This window comes from Nicotiana tomentosiformis, chromosome 1, assembly GCF_000390325.3.
Source record: "Nicotiana tomentosiformis chromosome 1, ASM39032v3, whole genome shotgun sequence".
NCBI classification, from domain to species: domain Eukaryota; kingdom Viridiplantae; phylum Streptophyta; class Magnoliopsida; order Solanales; family Solanaceae; genus Nicotiana; species Nicotiana tomentosiformis.
This window is the reverse complement of record NC_090812.1, coordinates 103,061,637-103,079,372: the sequence shown is the minus strand read 5'-3', so window position 1 is coordinate 103,079,372 and position 17,736 is coordinate 103,061,637. Positions and strand designations below refer to the sequence as shown.

Below are 17,736 nucleotides of genomic sequence, written 5' to 3'. Positions count from 1 at the left end.
ACAATGCATTCCTCCATGGAGATCTCCATGAAGTGGTGTATATGGAGGTGCCACCAGGGTGGATGTGGAGAGGTCAGGTTTAGTGTGCAAATTAAACAAGTCCTTGTATGGAATCAAACAAGCAAGAAGACAGTAGTATGAGAAATTAACTGAAGCATTATGTTCTAGGGGGTAGTTTTATAAGAAGGATGAAGGATCAGTAGTGTTTGTGGATGATGTTCTTGTCACAGGTACTCACTTGCAAGAGATTGAGTCCTTGAAAAACTTTTTACACAACACATTCAAGATAAAAGACCTGGGGAGGCTTCACTACTTCCTAGGCTTAGAGGTCCAATACACAAACAAAGGAGTGTTGATATCAGAGAAGAAGTTTACTATGAATCTTTTGAAAGAATTTGGCTGTATAGATTGTCCTCCTATGACTTCTCCTCTGGATTCATCTGTGAAGGTGAAAGCTGATGAAGGAGCCTTATTAACATACCCTTCCCACTACAAGAAGCTGATTGGGAAGCTCAACTTCCTCACTAACACTACGCTAGAAATTGCTTATAGTGTATAACATCTTAGTCAGTTCATGCAAAGTCACAGGGAACCACATTTGAAGGTTGCATATTATGTCCTAAGGTACTTAAAAGGTGACCCAAGCTTGGAAATTTTTCTTGCTAATGATGCAGACTACACAGTGCAAGCCTTCTGTGATTCTGATTGGGCAACCTATCCCCAATCCAGAAAATCAGTGAGTGGATACATTGTATTACTTGGGGACAGTCCTATTAGTTGGAAATCTAAGAAGCAATCCACCATCTCCATATCCTCTACAGAAGCTGAGTACAGGTCAGCTAGGATGGTTGTTAGAGAGCTTGTTTGGCTTTCCAGGCTTCTCACTAAGCTAATTGTTCCTCTATCCTTGCCTATTCCTATATTATGCGAAAGCCTGTAAGGCCCCATAAAATTTTCCTAAAAACCGAGATTTTCGTGATGCTGAAATAAGCGTAGAGGTTAATAGTCACGGTTCGGACTTTTTGGATTGAACAGTGTACTGGGGAGTTGAAGGAAAATGTTGGGCAGAAGTAGATATTTCTGCGGCCCGTTCTGCGATCGCAGAACCACTCTACGGACCGCAGAATGGCCGCAGAGTGAAGCAGTCTTTTGGGCCATTTTTAATGTCATTTTTGCGGCCCATTATGCGACCGGCCGCACTTTTGTCGCATATACCGCTTTGGGATTTTTCGGAGGGAGATTCTGCGGTGCACTATGCGACCGCAGAACCGTTCTACGGTGCATTATGCGACCGCAGAACAGGTCAGCGGGCCGCATAGTGACCGCAGACCTGGTCAGCTCCTTTCTAGTTTTGGCACCCAAATTTCGCGGTCATTTCGCGGACTGCATAATCATTATGCAATCACATATGCGACCGCAGAACCTATTCCGGAGCTTCATTTTTTGAGATTTTTAAACTCGACCCTATTCCGTTAAAATATCTATCTTGGACCATTTTGAACTTATTTTCTGATATTTTTAGAGTGAGAGAGAGAGTTCTAGAGGGAGAAAGTGATCTTCATCAAATTTCTCTTCAATTCTCACTTAAAACTTTGAAGATTATCAAGAGAGGCACCTAGGTCTTCTTCCTAAGAGGTAAGATTCTATCACCCAAACTCTTAATTTCAAAATGTAACTAGAATTGGACATTAGTAAGGTAATTCATGAGGATGAGAGTACTTACCTTGGATGCATGTGTTCCTAAGGTATGTGGGGAGGTTGTGAGTTAAAGATAGAAAAGAATGGAGTGTGGGTTGGTGGAGTCTTTCATAAAAAGGGCCATGAAACCTTAATACACACATAGTGTTTGATAGAATGCTCAAGTGAGCTAGAATTATGATCGTTTTCCTAATTTTGAGTTCAATTTTGCTATATTGCTAAAATAGTCATAGACCTTTCATTTGATAGGTCGTTCATCATATAACTCTTTGTATTTTGAGAGTTGTGCTCATTTAAAGTTGAATCTTTACAAGCTCATTTGAAACTTAAATCATTTGCATAGTTTCTAACCCGGCTTGGTTCTAGGGCTCTCCTTATACGCTAAATCATTTTTAATATACCTCTTTCATTTATTATCATGAACATGTAATATGGTTCCAATCCGTAGTTTATCTTGGTATATAAAATGCTACTCTTATTATTGTTGACGCACTTAAGTCTTAAAATCTTACAAAAATTTACTGGGCTTTACCTTCTTCCTCACTTAGGGATATTCATTCTTAAATGTTGAAACTTAGCCCCATCCATCTGTATAACAAACTCTTAAGCTTCTTGTCACTCACCATTTTCCTTAGCGCTTTAAATTTTAACAAATTTTTTAAATTTTTAAAAATTTAGGCAGAGTCTTCTTTGTATGTAGGTTTACCCACCTGTCAGCTAACAACAAAAAACAAACAAGAGATTTATCCACAAGCCATACGAGGTACTTTAAGAAGGTACAATACTAATCACCTCAATACCTTCTCCTCATAAACATTAACTTTGCATAAAAGTCTGAGTCTCTAAGCCGTGGAGACATTAGCACATGAGTTTCATTCATAACATGATACATAAAACTTCATAAACATGAACTTACACTGCTTAAAACATATGAAACATCAGCTCTTTATACTGTAGTTCTTATACATCCTCGTGTAATATCGTTATCACTATTCTCTTTACATTATAAGATAAAATCATATATCTTTGAACATAATTGAAACCAACTTAAATCTCTTCCTACGAGAAAGCTTACATTCACCCACCTTTCTTTTGCACATAACTTCTTGAAATGGGGTTCTACTACAACTTCTTGAATCAAGTCACATTCTTAGGTTATGTCTTATAACTTATCTATCCATTTCAGAATGAAGTGTTTCTTTACTAGTGATTCCCGCAGAGACTCTTCCGAAAAACCATCTTAAGACTACGACCAGAGTGTGAAATTGTAAGTCCAATGGAAGGAACACGAGCTCAGCAGGAGATCCAATGGAGAAATCAGAGGATGTACAGAAAGGGGAAGAATGAAACTGAAGTTTCTAGAAAAGGAGCTGATCTCTTCATTTAATCAACTCAAAAATGAAAAATGTAATTAGAGTTCCTACTTATAGAACATGTACCAATCACTGGACTAACTAACTAACTAGTGACAACTGTCACTTCCCATTTAACAACTCACTAACTATTCCACTAACTACATTACAAGAAATGAATAAAAGAATAAATTCAATGAATAATCTCAACACCCCCTCAAGTTGGAGGTGAGGGGCTCACTGCCAACTTGCCAAGGAGTGTGGAATGTTTGATCCCTATCAAGGACTTGGTAAAAATATCGGTTAATTGGTTATCAATTGAAATTTGGTGTAGAGAAATCAGGCCTCCCTTCAATTGGTCTCGTACAAAATGGCAGTCCACTTCAATGTGTTTCGTACACTCGTGAAACACAGGATTCCTTGCTATGTGTAGGGCAGCTTGGCTGTGTCACGCCCCAACCTCGGAAAACGCAACCGGCGCTCAACCGAGTGGGCCCGGTCGAACAAGCCTGTTAGACACTTTCTACCCAACTCGCTTATGATAAGAGAAGGCATGTTTTTATTAGCTAAACAGTAGAATGGCCATATATATAGACATTACTAAACCATTTTATTTTGCTACTTCCCTGTTAAGTTTCAAAATACATACATTTTGTGATTTAGTAGAACAAAAGTCCAAAATACAACATAATCCGTTTGACCTTTCTAGCACCCATATACAACCCACATAGCGTCTACGGAGCCTCTAAAGATACAAAAGAGTGTAAAGAAGGTGCCGGCAACAAGGCCCCGACTATATCTCAAAAAGTACAACAATATAAACAAAAGATATATTATATGACCCCGGAATGAAATGGGGCTCACCGAGTCCACCGAGAAGAGGATGCAATACTATCTGTGATCAACACTGTCTGCTATGGAACCACCTGCATCCATTTAAAGATGCAGCGCCCCCGGCAAAAGGGACGTTAGTACTATCGAATAGTACTAGTATGTATAGCTAAACACCATCTCAATAGAATGAATAATAATACAAGAGGAACAATCAAGAATTCAATAAGAGCTTCAAATAATATCAAAACATCAAGTTAAGGATCACATAACTTTTTAAGTCAATTACCGCATTATTAGGTTGGATGGTTTTTAGTGCAAATATACCACAGTCCACAATACCACCGTGTTCTTATACGGAGTCCAATCTCGGTCCGATCGGCTAAGCTATCTCATTTGAGATATCAACCATGTTCATAATTTTACTCACAATACCACCGTGTTATTACACAGAGTCCGATCTCGACCCGATCGGCTAAGCCATCTCATTCAAGACCTCAACCATTTCAATTGATCATCTTAATTCATATTTCTTTCCCATCTTTTCAGCACATTGGCACAAGTGGCTTTAATTATAAAGTCGTTCTTGGCACTTGACTTTATTTCATAATTCAAGTTCTTTTCCACAATCCAACATTTTTATTATCATCAATAACAATACAGTTTTCATTCAAGACTCTTGATTTCACATGTGAGCAATTTAGAATTCAAGGCACATAGAGGCTTTTCACATAATTTGGCATAACAGTCTTTAATCGAATTTGACTTGAAGTCTAGGTATATTAGCACATATTCTAAGCCTTGAACATTTCCTCAGATGACGAGATAACATGATGAAAGCATGGGAATACATATTACACATATATTTGCAAAGCAAGCACATTCGGGATAGCAATTTCTAGGACGTTCAATTTGGGACTTACGTCGATTGCATGAATACCGTGGGATTTAATTCTAAGAAGAGGGAGTTTAGACAACATACCTCAATTGAGCCTCTTAGCTTAGTTTTTAACAATTCATATTGTTTGTTGTTTGGATATTCTTACAAGAAGTCATAACCTTTTCAGCTGAAGGGTGACAGAGCAACTAAGCTAGTCTTAGCAACCTATGCACCATTTTACGCAGCCTTGCGTAGGCAATTTCAGAAACTTGCCAAGAAAGAGAAAGGGAAGGTCTGGCCATGCATAGCCTACGCACCAAAGTTACGCAAGGGACCAAAAGGCTACACAAACCTTCATATTTTATTAAATGGGCTGAAATGTGGTGTTAGAAAAATAAGATTTAGTTCTTAGACTTGGTATTTACTTCTAGAGAGAAGAGGAGGAGATCTTCCTCCAAAAATACACTCTAAGATTAGGTTTAATAATTTTTTAGTTGATTCCAACTCCCCAAAACTAATATTAATAAGATTAAACCTTGGGATCTATAGATTCTTATTTGAATCTTCATTTTGATTAAGAAAACCTAGAAATTCAAAATTCAAGATTTGGCTACCATGAGGTAATTTCTTCACCCTGCACTTAATATGTTCATAAATTATATACGTAGAATGTGTTGTGAAGTAAAAAATATTATTTGTATGAAGCACTAGTTCTTGAAATGAATATTCTAAGCTATGGTTAATAATAAAGAAGATGGACAATGTCGGGTTAATGTAAATAATAAAATTGAGTGTTTTTTATTGATTAAATTAAATTCCATACTTGAAAGGAATGAACCAATATGGAATTACAAGATTTAAATTTTTTATGTGAAAATGGATATTTGTGTGGGTTGAATTGGATTTATGAAAAAACCAAATGGACTGTTAATGTCAAATATCCATTGTATTGTGTAGTTTAAGTCTAATTAAGTTGTATGGGCTACCCGAAGTAATACTTAGCTAGAAGAACATCTAACATATGTTGATTCGAACCTTTACATAGAATTATTTCTTCAAAACTCCATGTCTTCTTAAGTATGCCTACATGTCTAAGAGTTCTATGAAATGTTAATGTATGATTGTGAGGGACAAATAATCATGCATTATCCATATGTTTTGAAATGAAAATACTCAAATGCTATATTTCACAAAGTGTTATAATTATGTGTTTTCAAGATTTTAAATGAACATGATGATATAGTTTCAAAATGAAAATGACTATGATTATGACTGTTTCAAGTTTAGACGAAATTGAACATGATGTTAATGATTTTCCATGAATATGAATGTGATTTGATGATTTTCGAATGATCCATGCAAACGAACATGATAAGAAAATATAATGTTATGGGGCTATTTAGCTCAAAGGTAATGATTTTAAAGTGCCAAATGAAATAAAATATTTCGGGAGTTTTATTATGTAACTGAGAAGGTATTGGCTGAAAGTGCGCAATACCAAAAACTACACATGCCCGTGTAGGGCTGTGGTCGTACTATTGGCTGAGACAATTAGATAGTCACCCTTGGAACGGGTTCCCTTCTTTGGGATTAAGCTAGCAAAACTTGTTAATTCGATCCCATACGACATTGTGAGCGCCCAATCTGTTACGGGCTAAAGTACGGAACACCAAGAGGTACACATGGTGGCGATGGTCATATCGGTAACTAATAAACTCCCACGAAAGATAATAAGTTATTTTAAAACTCAAATTCTTATATATTTTATGAAATAAAATGGTTATAATTTAAATTGCTAAGTGAATCTTTTATGAAATATTTTATTGAACTTATGTTGTTCGAATATGTATTTTATTTCTTCATGTTTCTTATATATGTTCTTGTTTTATTTTATGTGAGAAAGTTGGCAATGCATTTTCTTTATGTACTCGCGTCCTTTTTGTCAGGGTATTGTATCTCTTATTTGATGTATCTGGTGATACTTTTAGACGGCGTGGACTCTTACTAGGCATCTCCCTCTCATCTCCGGATGTTATGGTGAGCCCGATATTATTCCAGTTGATACTTTCGAGTCTACTTTATTTATGTAATTAAGTATTGATTGTAATAGAAGCTCTGTGTATACTGTGGATCGTGTATTTATGTTTAGAGCGTTGGTATTGTATTCATGAAACTATGTATAATTTTTGAAAGGATTTTGGGTCATTGAGCCGAATGTTTATGATTTAAATTTTGAGGTCTATTTTAACATGCAACATGCATTGTCCCGGTCTACAACGAGAAAAATATTAGTTCACTCGGTCACATGTTTAAAGAAATCGTGTGTTGTGTTTGTCCTCTAAGTTCAGGGCGTGACACATAACACACGTTATCTATCATCAAGATGCATGACTATTTATAAATCAAGAATGCACCGTAAAAGTTAATATATTACTATTTTTTTTCTTTTTCTTTTTAGAGAAACACCTAGTTCCAATTTGGAGCTAGATGAAAAAGTTTAGTCCCAAAATACCTTTTTCTGTTATAAGAAAATTAAATTATGGTGGATGTCTATTCTTTTCCATTATCTCCATAACTCCCAATACTCTAATAATTATGGAGTTATGATTGTAACTCCATAATCTCATCCATGATCTTCCTCTCAAATACTTAATGACATGTTCAATGACATACTTTGCAATAGTGATTCTTCACTTTTCATGCCTATATAAATGCCTTGTAATAGATAGGAAAATACGCACAATTGAAGAAGAAATAAGAATCTATCATCTCTTTCTCTCTATATCTCTTAGCTTGTTTTTTCTTGTTTTATATTGTTACTTTGAGTTATATTTCATAACACGTTATCAGCACGAGTCTCAAACTATCACGGTAGGTTATCTTTTTTTAAAGTTGTCGATTCTGATTTAAAATTATCTGATACAACATGTTTCTCTCTTTTGCAAGAAAGAGATATATTCATACTTAGTATTTCTTAATTCTGTTTTTTTTTTTAAAAAAAAAAGAAGAAGTAGAAGAAGATGATATTCACACTTCACCATAATTTCTTTATTTATGAATAAGGATGTGATGATTTTAATAGACTGCTTCTTAATTGATTTGCATTATGAAAATATGAATAGAAGTAATTATCAATAGACTTAGATAACAAGAGTGTTTTCTTGACAGTAGTATATATCCAAAATATGATTATAAATAGTGTTTGCATCATTAAAATATGACATCCTACTTTGACTAAATCCAAGAAGTTTTTATTGATTATTCATCTTCTTCTGTATAGAAACAAAACATGTTAGTAATAATGAGGTTACTTGAGATTGTTTTTGTTTTCAAGTGTATTTTCTTTCTGAATTCAAGTATATCCACTTACAAGCTTAGATACTTGGGTACACCTAATAATGCATGAATATACATTTTTGTGCAGTATAACATACATATACTACACTAGTTGCATGTAACTATTTATTTTGACAAGCTTACATACAGAATATTAGTACACGAATATATGTACTGCATCCAATTTTTATTGGTATTAGTTCTGGTCATTTTTAATTAACTTATGCATATAATAATGAAAGGTGAGTCATAGTACATTTTATCCTATTATAACATTGATTAAGGATAAGATGGTGGGTTTAAGTATCACTGCACCATGAGAGTAAGACATCGGGTTCGTGTCTTGATGATCCATGATGATAAAAGTTGGGTAATTTGAGTCCCAATTTAGTATGGCCCAACATGCCTTTATATTGGTAAGGCATTGTGTTTGAGTCCCAATGTGCCATATTGATGATATAATGATGACTAAAGAAAAATAATGTATTTTGCATGAAAAAATATAACACTTGTCCCACTTGATTTACTCCATTCTTGAAGTGAATGTGATAGCAGTGCATAATAACTCTAAATGAAGACAAGTGGTTGACAAATGAACATTGGTGTGACAAATAAAAAAATAATAATAGTCATCATTATGGTAATTATAAAATGAGAGAACAATAATGATTCTCAAAATATATCCTTCAAAAGATGAAGGCAATGTTTACCATCAAAATGGTATGAAAAAATAATAAAGCACGTCGCTATGATTATACTCCATTCTTTGAAGAAAATGTGACTTGTGATAAACATTGAGAATGCTGACCCATTCATGAAGGTGAATATGGCAATATGTGATAAAAGTAATGAATAAAGACATGCAATGCATGATTGGATTAATACCACACAACTCACAACTCACCTCTAAGGGAGGTTTGAGTGAAATAAAGAGAATAAATATTATTGTGTGGTTACATGAATATGTCATTGGTCGCGTACATGTGATACGCCAAAAATATTTTGGCATGCCTTATAAAAGTTATTAAAGGTAAAATTAAAGCAAAAAATAATTTTGCTTATGATGATTTGACCATGACAATTATTATTATATGATTTTCTCCGTAAAGGAGATATTCACCATATGGATGGTGTGACAAAAGATCTTATAGTACAAAATCAATTAAGAGCTCCGGAAGTGCTAATTTGTTACTACCCGGATGGGTAAAATTGTTCATGACATTAATATTGTAGTAAGTCTCAAAAGAAACTTTTTGAGTTTCAAATGTACAAGCCAAAGTGGTTGGCATATTGATACTATAAATGAAAGGAATACTAAATATCTTCAAATTACTATAACCATACTGGGTAAATATAAAAGGCTACCTGACTTTTCTTCTATTTATACTACACAAGTATACGCATGATGATGCAATCACATACCACAAGTAAACTAGAGGTTTACTGAAACAAATATTAGTTGGCATGACCGGTTGACCATCCCGGTTCAATTATAATGCGAAAAATTAATTGAGAATTACATTGGTATATATTGAAGAAATAGAAGATTCTTCAAGAATTCTCTTGTGCTGCTTATTCTAATGATATACCAATTGGGATTGAATCCCTTGATTTCTGGAACGAATAAAAAGTGATAAATATATGGGCCCAGTCACCTGCCATGTGGATCGTTTACTATTATATGATTTTAATAGATGCATCTATTCTATAGTCACATGTGTATTTGTTATCAACTTGCAGTTTGCCTTTTGCAAGATTGATTGCTCAAATTATTAGAGCACAGTTCCATAATATAAATTATGATGATTTATTTTGATAATGCGGGTTTAAATCCAAATTGGTTTAGCAGAAATTGTATGCCTCCAATTATAGCTAAACTATTAGTTATGAGAACAAAATTGTCAAAATAAAATTTTGTATGTGATGTATTAGTTAATATACAGCAACACTTGTACGTATCTAGCCAAGTTATGATAAGTTCTCCCTATCACAATCGGTTCAGGGTCAGGAACCAAATAATTTCCATCTAAAATTATGAATGTGCTATATGATTTATTTGTTCTACCACAATGCATAAAGATGGATCCCCAAATAAGGCTAGGGATATGTGTTGGTGATACCAACAATAGGGAGAGAAAATGGGCAGTTGAAAAAGTAATGTATGTAATGAATTATTATGAGTAGATCTAGATCCTCGTACGAAAAAATGTGAACTTGAAGTTCAAGTGATAATTCATTTGCAAAATATTGCCAGGCGTATTTGCTGACCCAAAACTAAATGTCATATTCCAACTGCTAATGCTCCTAATAAAATAAAGTTCATAATGAATAGAGTCTATGGCATGCATGAAGCATAATAGACTAATCGGTTCAAAAGATAAAACTCTTTGAAGAAGGAGAGGAGCAAATGTTCAAGATGGTCATAATAAGGAGGCAAGTGCTCTAGAAGAGCACCACGACATAACACTTCATAAGACCTCATGGGAGAGGCTCATGTACCTGAAAATAATGAGATAAAGAGATCTTAATAAGTTATGTCTTTATTGGGCAATAATAGAACCGATATAAAATGATCGTCGACGATATTGTTAATATAATGTAGCGCTCAATATTATTAATATTGACGAGGATCTTGAGCTTAAATCTGTCATGAAATTTGGAAAGATAAATGATTGGCCAAATGAAAAATACGCAATGAAAATTGATTTCACCTGAAAAATATGAAGTTGGACGGATAGTACCAATACCTGAAAGTTTAAAGTCAGTGGAGGTATAAATGTATTTTTATGCGGAAAAAAAAAGGTCAAGTCAATAGACATAAAGACGACTTGTGTCACAAGAAGATTTGTAAATATCCTGGCACTAATTATATAGAGACATGTTCTCCTGTGGTGGATGTAGTCATTTCAGGTTTTAATCAGGCAATACATGAAAAACTTGATATGCGTATAATGAAAATCATTGAAGGATTTAAATTTTTCTGAAGCATATTAAGGTTTTCAAAAAATTTATTAAATAAAACTTTAAAAATTATTATACGGATTGAAATAATTAGGGCGCATGTGGTATGATCGCCTGAGTGAGTACCTGTTGAAAGAATGGTACAAGAATGATTCAATTTGTCCTTGTGTCTTTATAAAAAGATCTGGATCTGAATTTGTTATAATCGATGTGTATGTTGATGATTTAAATATCATTGGAACTCCTGGGGAGCTTTCTAAAGCAGTGGACTGTTTAAAGAAATAATTCGAAATGAAAGATCTAGGAAAGACAAAATTTTATCTTGGTCTACAAATTGAGTGTATGAAAGATGAAATTTTTATCCATCAATCAGCATACACTGAAAATATTTTAAAGCGATTCTATATGGATATATAAAGCACATCCATTGAGTACCCTGATGGTTGTGAGATCACTCGATATAAATAAAGATCCATTCCGACCTCATGAAAATAATGAAGAGCTTCTTGCTCCTGAAATACCATATCTTAGTACAATCGGTGCACTAATGTATCTTACTAACACTACAAGGCCCGACAAAACTTTTTCAGTTAATGTCTTAGCAAGATATAGCTCTCCTCCTACAAGGAGACATTGGAATGGAATCAAACACATATTGCGGTATCTAAAAGGGACTATCGATATGGGCTTATTTTATGGCAATGATTGCAATCCCGATCTTGTTGGTTATGCCGATACTGGGTATTTATCTGACCCACACAAGGCTTGATCTCAAACAGGCTGTGTATTTACATGTGGAGGCACTGTCATATCTTGGCGATCGACTAAGTAATTAATCGTGGTACTTCATCTAATCATACTGAGATAATTGCTATTCATGAAGCAAGTCGAGAATGTATATGGTTGAGGTCTATAATACATCTTATTCGAGACAAATGTGGTTTGAAGTGTGACAAACTACCCACATTTTATATGAAGACAATACAATATGCATAGCCCAATTGAAGAGAGGATTCATAAAATGAGATAGCACAAGGCACATTTCACCAAAGTTATTTTTCACACATGATCTTCAAAAGAATGGCGATATCAATGTGCAACTGATTCGTTCAAGTAATAATATGGCTGATTTGTTCACCAAATCTCTACCAACGTTAACCTTCAAGAAACTAGTGTACAAAATTGGGATGCGAAGGCTCGGGGATATGAATTGATGCTATCATCAGGGGAAGTTAATACGTGTTATACTCTTTTTTCCTTACAAGGTTTTTTCTCACGGGGTTTTCCTTGCAAGGTTTTTAACGAGGCAACCAAAAGGCGTATTTCTAAATATGTGTACTCTTTTTCCTTCACTGAGATTTTTTTTCCCATTGGGTTTTTTCCTAATAAGGTTTTAACGAGGCACATTATCTATGGACATCCAAGGGGGAGTGTTATAAGAAAATTAAATTATGGTGGATGTCTACTCTTATCCATTATCTCCATAACTCCCAATACTCTAATAATTATGGAGTTATGATTGTAACTCCATAACCTCCTCCATGATCTTTCTCTCAAATGCTTAATGACATGTTCAATGACATATTTTGCAATAGTGATTCTTCACTTTTCATGCCTATATAAAGGTCTTGTAATAAATAGGAAAATACACACAATTGAAGAAGAAATAAGAATCTCTCCTCTCTTTCTCTCTATATCTCTTAGCTTATTTTTCTTTGTTCTATATTGTTACTTTGAGCTATATTTCATAACATTTTCGATATCAATTTCAAAATATTCCTTTTTTTTCAAACAGCAACCGAATATCGTCTTCAAGTTTTTCTTAACAAATAAAACTGTCTTCAAGGACTATTCTTTGAAATTGTTGCTCATGGTGTTTCCCAAAAAATCTTCTTCCACTTATAAAATACTAACAGATCTTTTAAAGAGAAGAAACTATAATTATCCTACTATGAGCTGCCATTGGTTTTTGGAGGAAAGGAGCAATCTCTTGATCAAGTTTGTGTTCTTCACTGTCACCTTTATCTTTAGTCCATTAGAGATCAATCTGGTCAACAATGCAATTGAAGATATTGGATAAGGGAGGAGGCATTATTTTTACTCCTATTCCTATTAAAGAAAAATTAGGTAATGTGTGAGGTGGGACAAAATCGTTTTGGATTTTTAAACTTTTTGACGTGTCAATCGATCATTAGAAACAAACATGTCTCTTTCGTCTCACATCATGCTGCTTCATTTAACAAATTAATCAATGTCGTTTCAGGTGTCAATTCTCGCCAAATAAAGTATCCCGACCAGGATGAAAATGTCTTCTAATCTACTCTATAAAAAAGGTATTACCAAGTTGAATATTCTATCATAACTTCGAAATTGATTGAGGACCGGACATTAACTCACGAACATCTTAATTCTTAGTGGGTAACAGTGTATAAAGGACATTTGTAAAGGAAGGGAATGGATAAACACAACGGATGAAAAAAAAATCCAATTAATACAGCATTCTGACCTCTTAAAATGAACTAAAGAATTAGCATAGGAAAATTCTACAATAGAATTGTTTAAACATGTAGATTGCTTTTTGTATAAATCTTAAATATGAGACTCACTTCACTTACGGATTCTTTACTAGTTGCTAGAGCGATCGAAGTCAATCAAAATTCGATGTTTTTGAGTTCCAAGACGTCAGGTTTTCATTGAAGAAAATTGTAATAATGCATAGATGCATAAATCTTATTATACCACTCCTACTAAACAAGCCAATATTAGCTGAGAGAAACGAGCAGCACCTTGTATAAATTGGGCAGAGCTTAAATAAGCAAGCTCTTATCGGTGAAAGCCATTTTGCATTAGCCTATCTAGCTAACATTTTTCAGCTAGTTGCTAAATTAGTTGTGCGCCTACCCCCTCCTCACTTTGGAAAGACTTTTAGATCAGAGAGAGTACATACATCGCCTTTAAAATATGATGATTTGATCGAAAGAGTACATACATCGCTGTAAAAGATTTACAGGTAATGCCATTACCCATTAAATCAGTTGAATCGCTACCCTTTCATTTACCCTATCTGTTTTTTCTCACCCCCAACACATTCCTATTATGGTATTTCGAGAGAATAGAACTTGGAAGCCTCACAACAGATAAATGATTAGTTGTGGGTTGGCACAGGGTACTGCAAACTGCAATCATACAGACAAATCATAGTTGAAGTGTTAAAATGATGTACTTTTACTATGTTGTAGAATGTGTTTTTGATCAATGGAACGTATTCCAATATACTGGTATGCCAGCAATACAGCTCCACTACAGCCATTCAACGAGGCTTGAAGCGCTCGTGCCACAGCTTAGCACCAGCTAGTAAACTTGGAAAATATGGTATACTGCAATCGAACAGGCTGTTATGACTTATGAATTGCTTTCTGTTCTTTCCCAAAATCAAAGAAAACATTTTTCAACGGGTTCAGTTAATAAAAAGACTTTGAAATATGCTCCTCTCTGACAAGGTATAATCTGGGAATGCAAATAACTGAAGCAACTATCACTGTCTATATCACAACCTTAAAACCATAATATTGATCCTTCATACAAAGGCAAAAGTATCCTTGGTACAAAGGCAAAAGTAGACTTAACAACCCGAACATCAAAACATAACATAACTAGATAATCATGGCATAGTATCAGTTTTGCAAGTAACAAGAAAAAACACCTACTACAGATATTAAACTCACCAATTACGCTATGATGAAATGCTATATAGTGCTAACAACTAGAAAAACATGGAAAACAGCCTCTTCAACAATCTTCGTCTAACTCTGAACAAGGCCCTGTACACCCAAAAACAAAGAGAATTTTAAGTAACTAAATTTTTTGACAGGTTGATAAGCAAGCAGAATCTATAAGTAACATATACAGCAAGTATAACACATTGAAGAAAAAGAGAAGTGGCATACCTAGTCAACAGCCAGGTATGATCAACAATCTCCAGAGGCAGAAAGGAACTTTTAGCAGAGAAACAAGTGGAACAACCACTTAGGAGACCCTTATTAGACTTCACAAGACGAAAGCTCAATAGGCAACTTACCTAAGAGCAGGAGAAGAAAAGGATATAACTAACTTTTACGTCCCACTTACCAATTTTCATTCCAAAAAACAGAAAATGGTGAAGGGGAAAACACAACTTAGAGAAGGGAAAGTATGAGTTAGATCCTATTCAAGGTTAAGGAAAACAAATGACAAGGAACACAGATGAAACGAACGCTGACCAGCCAATTCAGGCATCATGGATTTGTAAGGAATAAGGGGTACCTAATACTCCATACAGTAGAAGATTTTGATATTGAATTGCCCAGTAATAGAGGGAAGGATTCTAAATTCAAGATCAGAGAGCCAAGAATTTAGTCAGTGTATAAAACAAAAGTCTGAAAGAAAGCTGTCCACCTAACCTGATCAGAGCCCTAGTATATGTACAATCTGTTTGACAAACTAAAGCTAACTGATTATGAAGAGACGACGAGGAATGAACAATCTATTGAGAAAAGTATAATCAAGAACGAGAATTCGATATCACACGTAATGTGATCAGCCAGAGCATTAAAGATAATTGAGCAACCAGTTCTGAAGGCTCAGCAAGGAAACTGCCAAATATACCAAAACTACCGCAATACCAAGATTCTTCTGTCCATTGACCTCTCCACAAACACGCCTCCATGTTGTTGCACCACTACTGAATTTAACCCCTGTCTGCTTATAAGACTAATCAGCTTTGAATCTACCAAGAAATGTTGATCAACCTGCCATTGTTCATCTCATACAACCTAAACCACCAAAAGACTATAACAACTATTGTAGCCCATCCACCATTGAACCAAAGCTGCTCTCCAGTTCCACCACAACAAAAGCTAAGCAACTAACACCAAGTCAAGCTAAAGACTGATTCATTATTCACCTATATACAATCTACTTAAAAACCAACTTGCAAACTAGATAACTGCCTTATTTATAAGTTCTTCACTAACCCCTCATCACACACTCATCAATCTATATTTCAAGATTGAGAATGCGACGAAGAGTCTGTGTCGCAGAGTCAGTAGTATCAAATAAAATGCCCGGAGATGGGCTGCGCTCACGGGTCGGAGAAGCAGGTGCAGATTTAGCCAAGGGATGCAAATCAATATCAGAGGGTGAAACAGGCAAGTCAAGAGACACAGTCCTTTTAGGCTTGAGAGAAAATTTGGGCATAGGCAAAGAACTAGGGGGAGGTGAGTTTGAGTAAGCTGGTCCAGCCCAAAGTTCAGAGTAAGCAAATTCATCATTCAAAGACTCAAATTTTCTAGATTCAGCACCAACTTTAATGTTAATTGGTATTGAAATTGCACTACTTGGGGTTGATTTTTTTGGTGTGGAGTAGGATATTAATGGGGTAGGAAGTATACCGGCACCTGAATCAAAAGTCCGGCAATTAATCTCCTTAAAACCAACAGAAGGAGGTGAACGAAAATGCCCAAATCGAGCATGGGATTGAACCCTAGTAGTTCTATCATAGTACTGATTCTTATGCTGAGCAACAATAACAAGTGTCTCCATTTCTGAATTAAACAACCGATTCAACCTCACTACTTTATCCCAAAAACCTGAAGATCTAGTACAACAGTGTCAATGCTTCCTCGCACATATACTTGTACGTATACCTATCAACAATCACCACTTCACTCTTCAGTTTCTTCAGATCTATCAGCAGGAACAAAAACAAAATTCAGAAAATTCAAAATAATCACAAGAAAAATGACTAACCCGAAAGCTAAAAAGAAAAACCCATTAGAAAAAAAGTTCATACGAAATCAGTTACTAAGAAAATACTAAACGAGATTTACCTGATAAGCCCAGAAAATGTACAGTGATTGAACCCTGAGGTTCTAATTTGTGTGAAATTTATCTTAAGCGCTAAGCTAAATCTATATTTACTCTTTGTATGTTAAGAAGATATTTGGTCAGTACTATTTGGTATGGGAGCTTGTGCTCTTTGCCTCTTCGTTTATCACAACATTGGAAGTTCAGCCACTGAGCTTTTTGATACGTTAGTAGAATCTCCGGATTCGAAATGTCCATTAGTCGTATTTTAAATTTCAGCACAGGTCCGACAAAACTATTACAGAATTAGCCTCATAGATGGGTTGAATAACAAAATGCCACTACACTTATATTTGCATCTTATATTCCAATATTTTGACTATAAAATACTATATGGAGCTGGAATGGCATGATTCTGAATAGGATAGAGAATATTAAAACCTATGCATTGTTAGTTCAACTATATATTTTTCATGATTGAATTAGTTCGCCAAACAACAATTTTTTTAGGGTGGTATTGAGTCGATTTTTGCACACTTCAGTTATTCTGTCGGGTATTTGTTACTTGATATCAACGTAGATTTCAAATCACTTTGTCATTAAACTACAGTTCTACGTAGACAATTAATTTGATATTTTAGCTAATTAAATTATTCTTGCAAGGAAATATATAATATATCCATTCAATTTACTGTTCTTGATCTATGTCTCGTGACAATATTTTTATAGTTCTTAAATGAAATTACAAAATGTTGAAATAGTTGAATACTTCCACGTAACTTTTCTGAGCAGTGCACTCAAAACTTAAAACCAGTGAAAATACCATAACACCTA

The 17,736-nt window shown here is 34.7% G+C and overlaps 1 protein-coding gene and 1 long non-coding RNA gene across 2 annotated transcripts; one reads left to right on the top strand and one right to left on the bottom strand.

Annotated features, from left to right (window-relative positions):
• Nucleotides 1–41: 41 nt before the first annotated feature.
• On the top strand, nt 42–559 carry LOC138907970 (uncharacterized mitochondrial protein AtMg00810-like). Its single transcript, XM_070198598.1, has 2 exons — nt 42–72; nt 231–559. The coding sequence occupies exons 1-2, from the start codon at nt 42–44 to the stop codon at nt 557–559; spliced, it is 360 nt and encodes a 119-aa protein (XP_070054699.1).
• A 14,054-nt stretch (nt 560–14,613) lies between these two features.
• Nucleotides 14,614–17,093, bottom strand: LOC104087134 (uncharacterized). Its single transcript, XR_684224.4, has 3 exons — nt 16,926–17,093; nt 15,006–16,782; nt 14,614–14,879 (listed from the first exon to the last, which is right to left on the bottom strand). It is a non-coding gene; the product is annotated as an uncharacterized lncRNA (long non-coding RNA).
• Between the last annotated feature and the right edge of the window lie 643 nt (nt 17,094–17,736).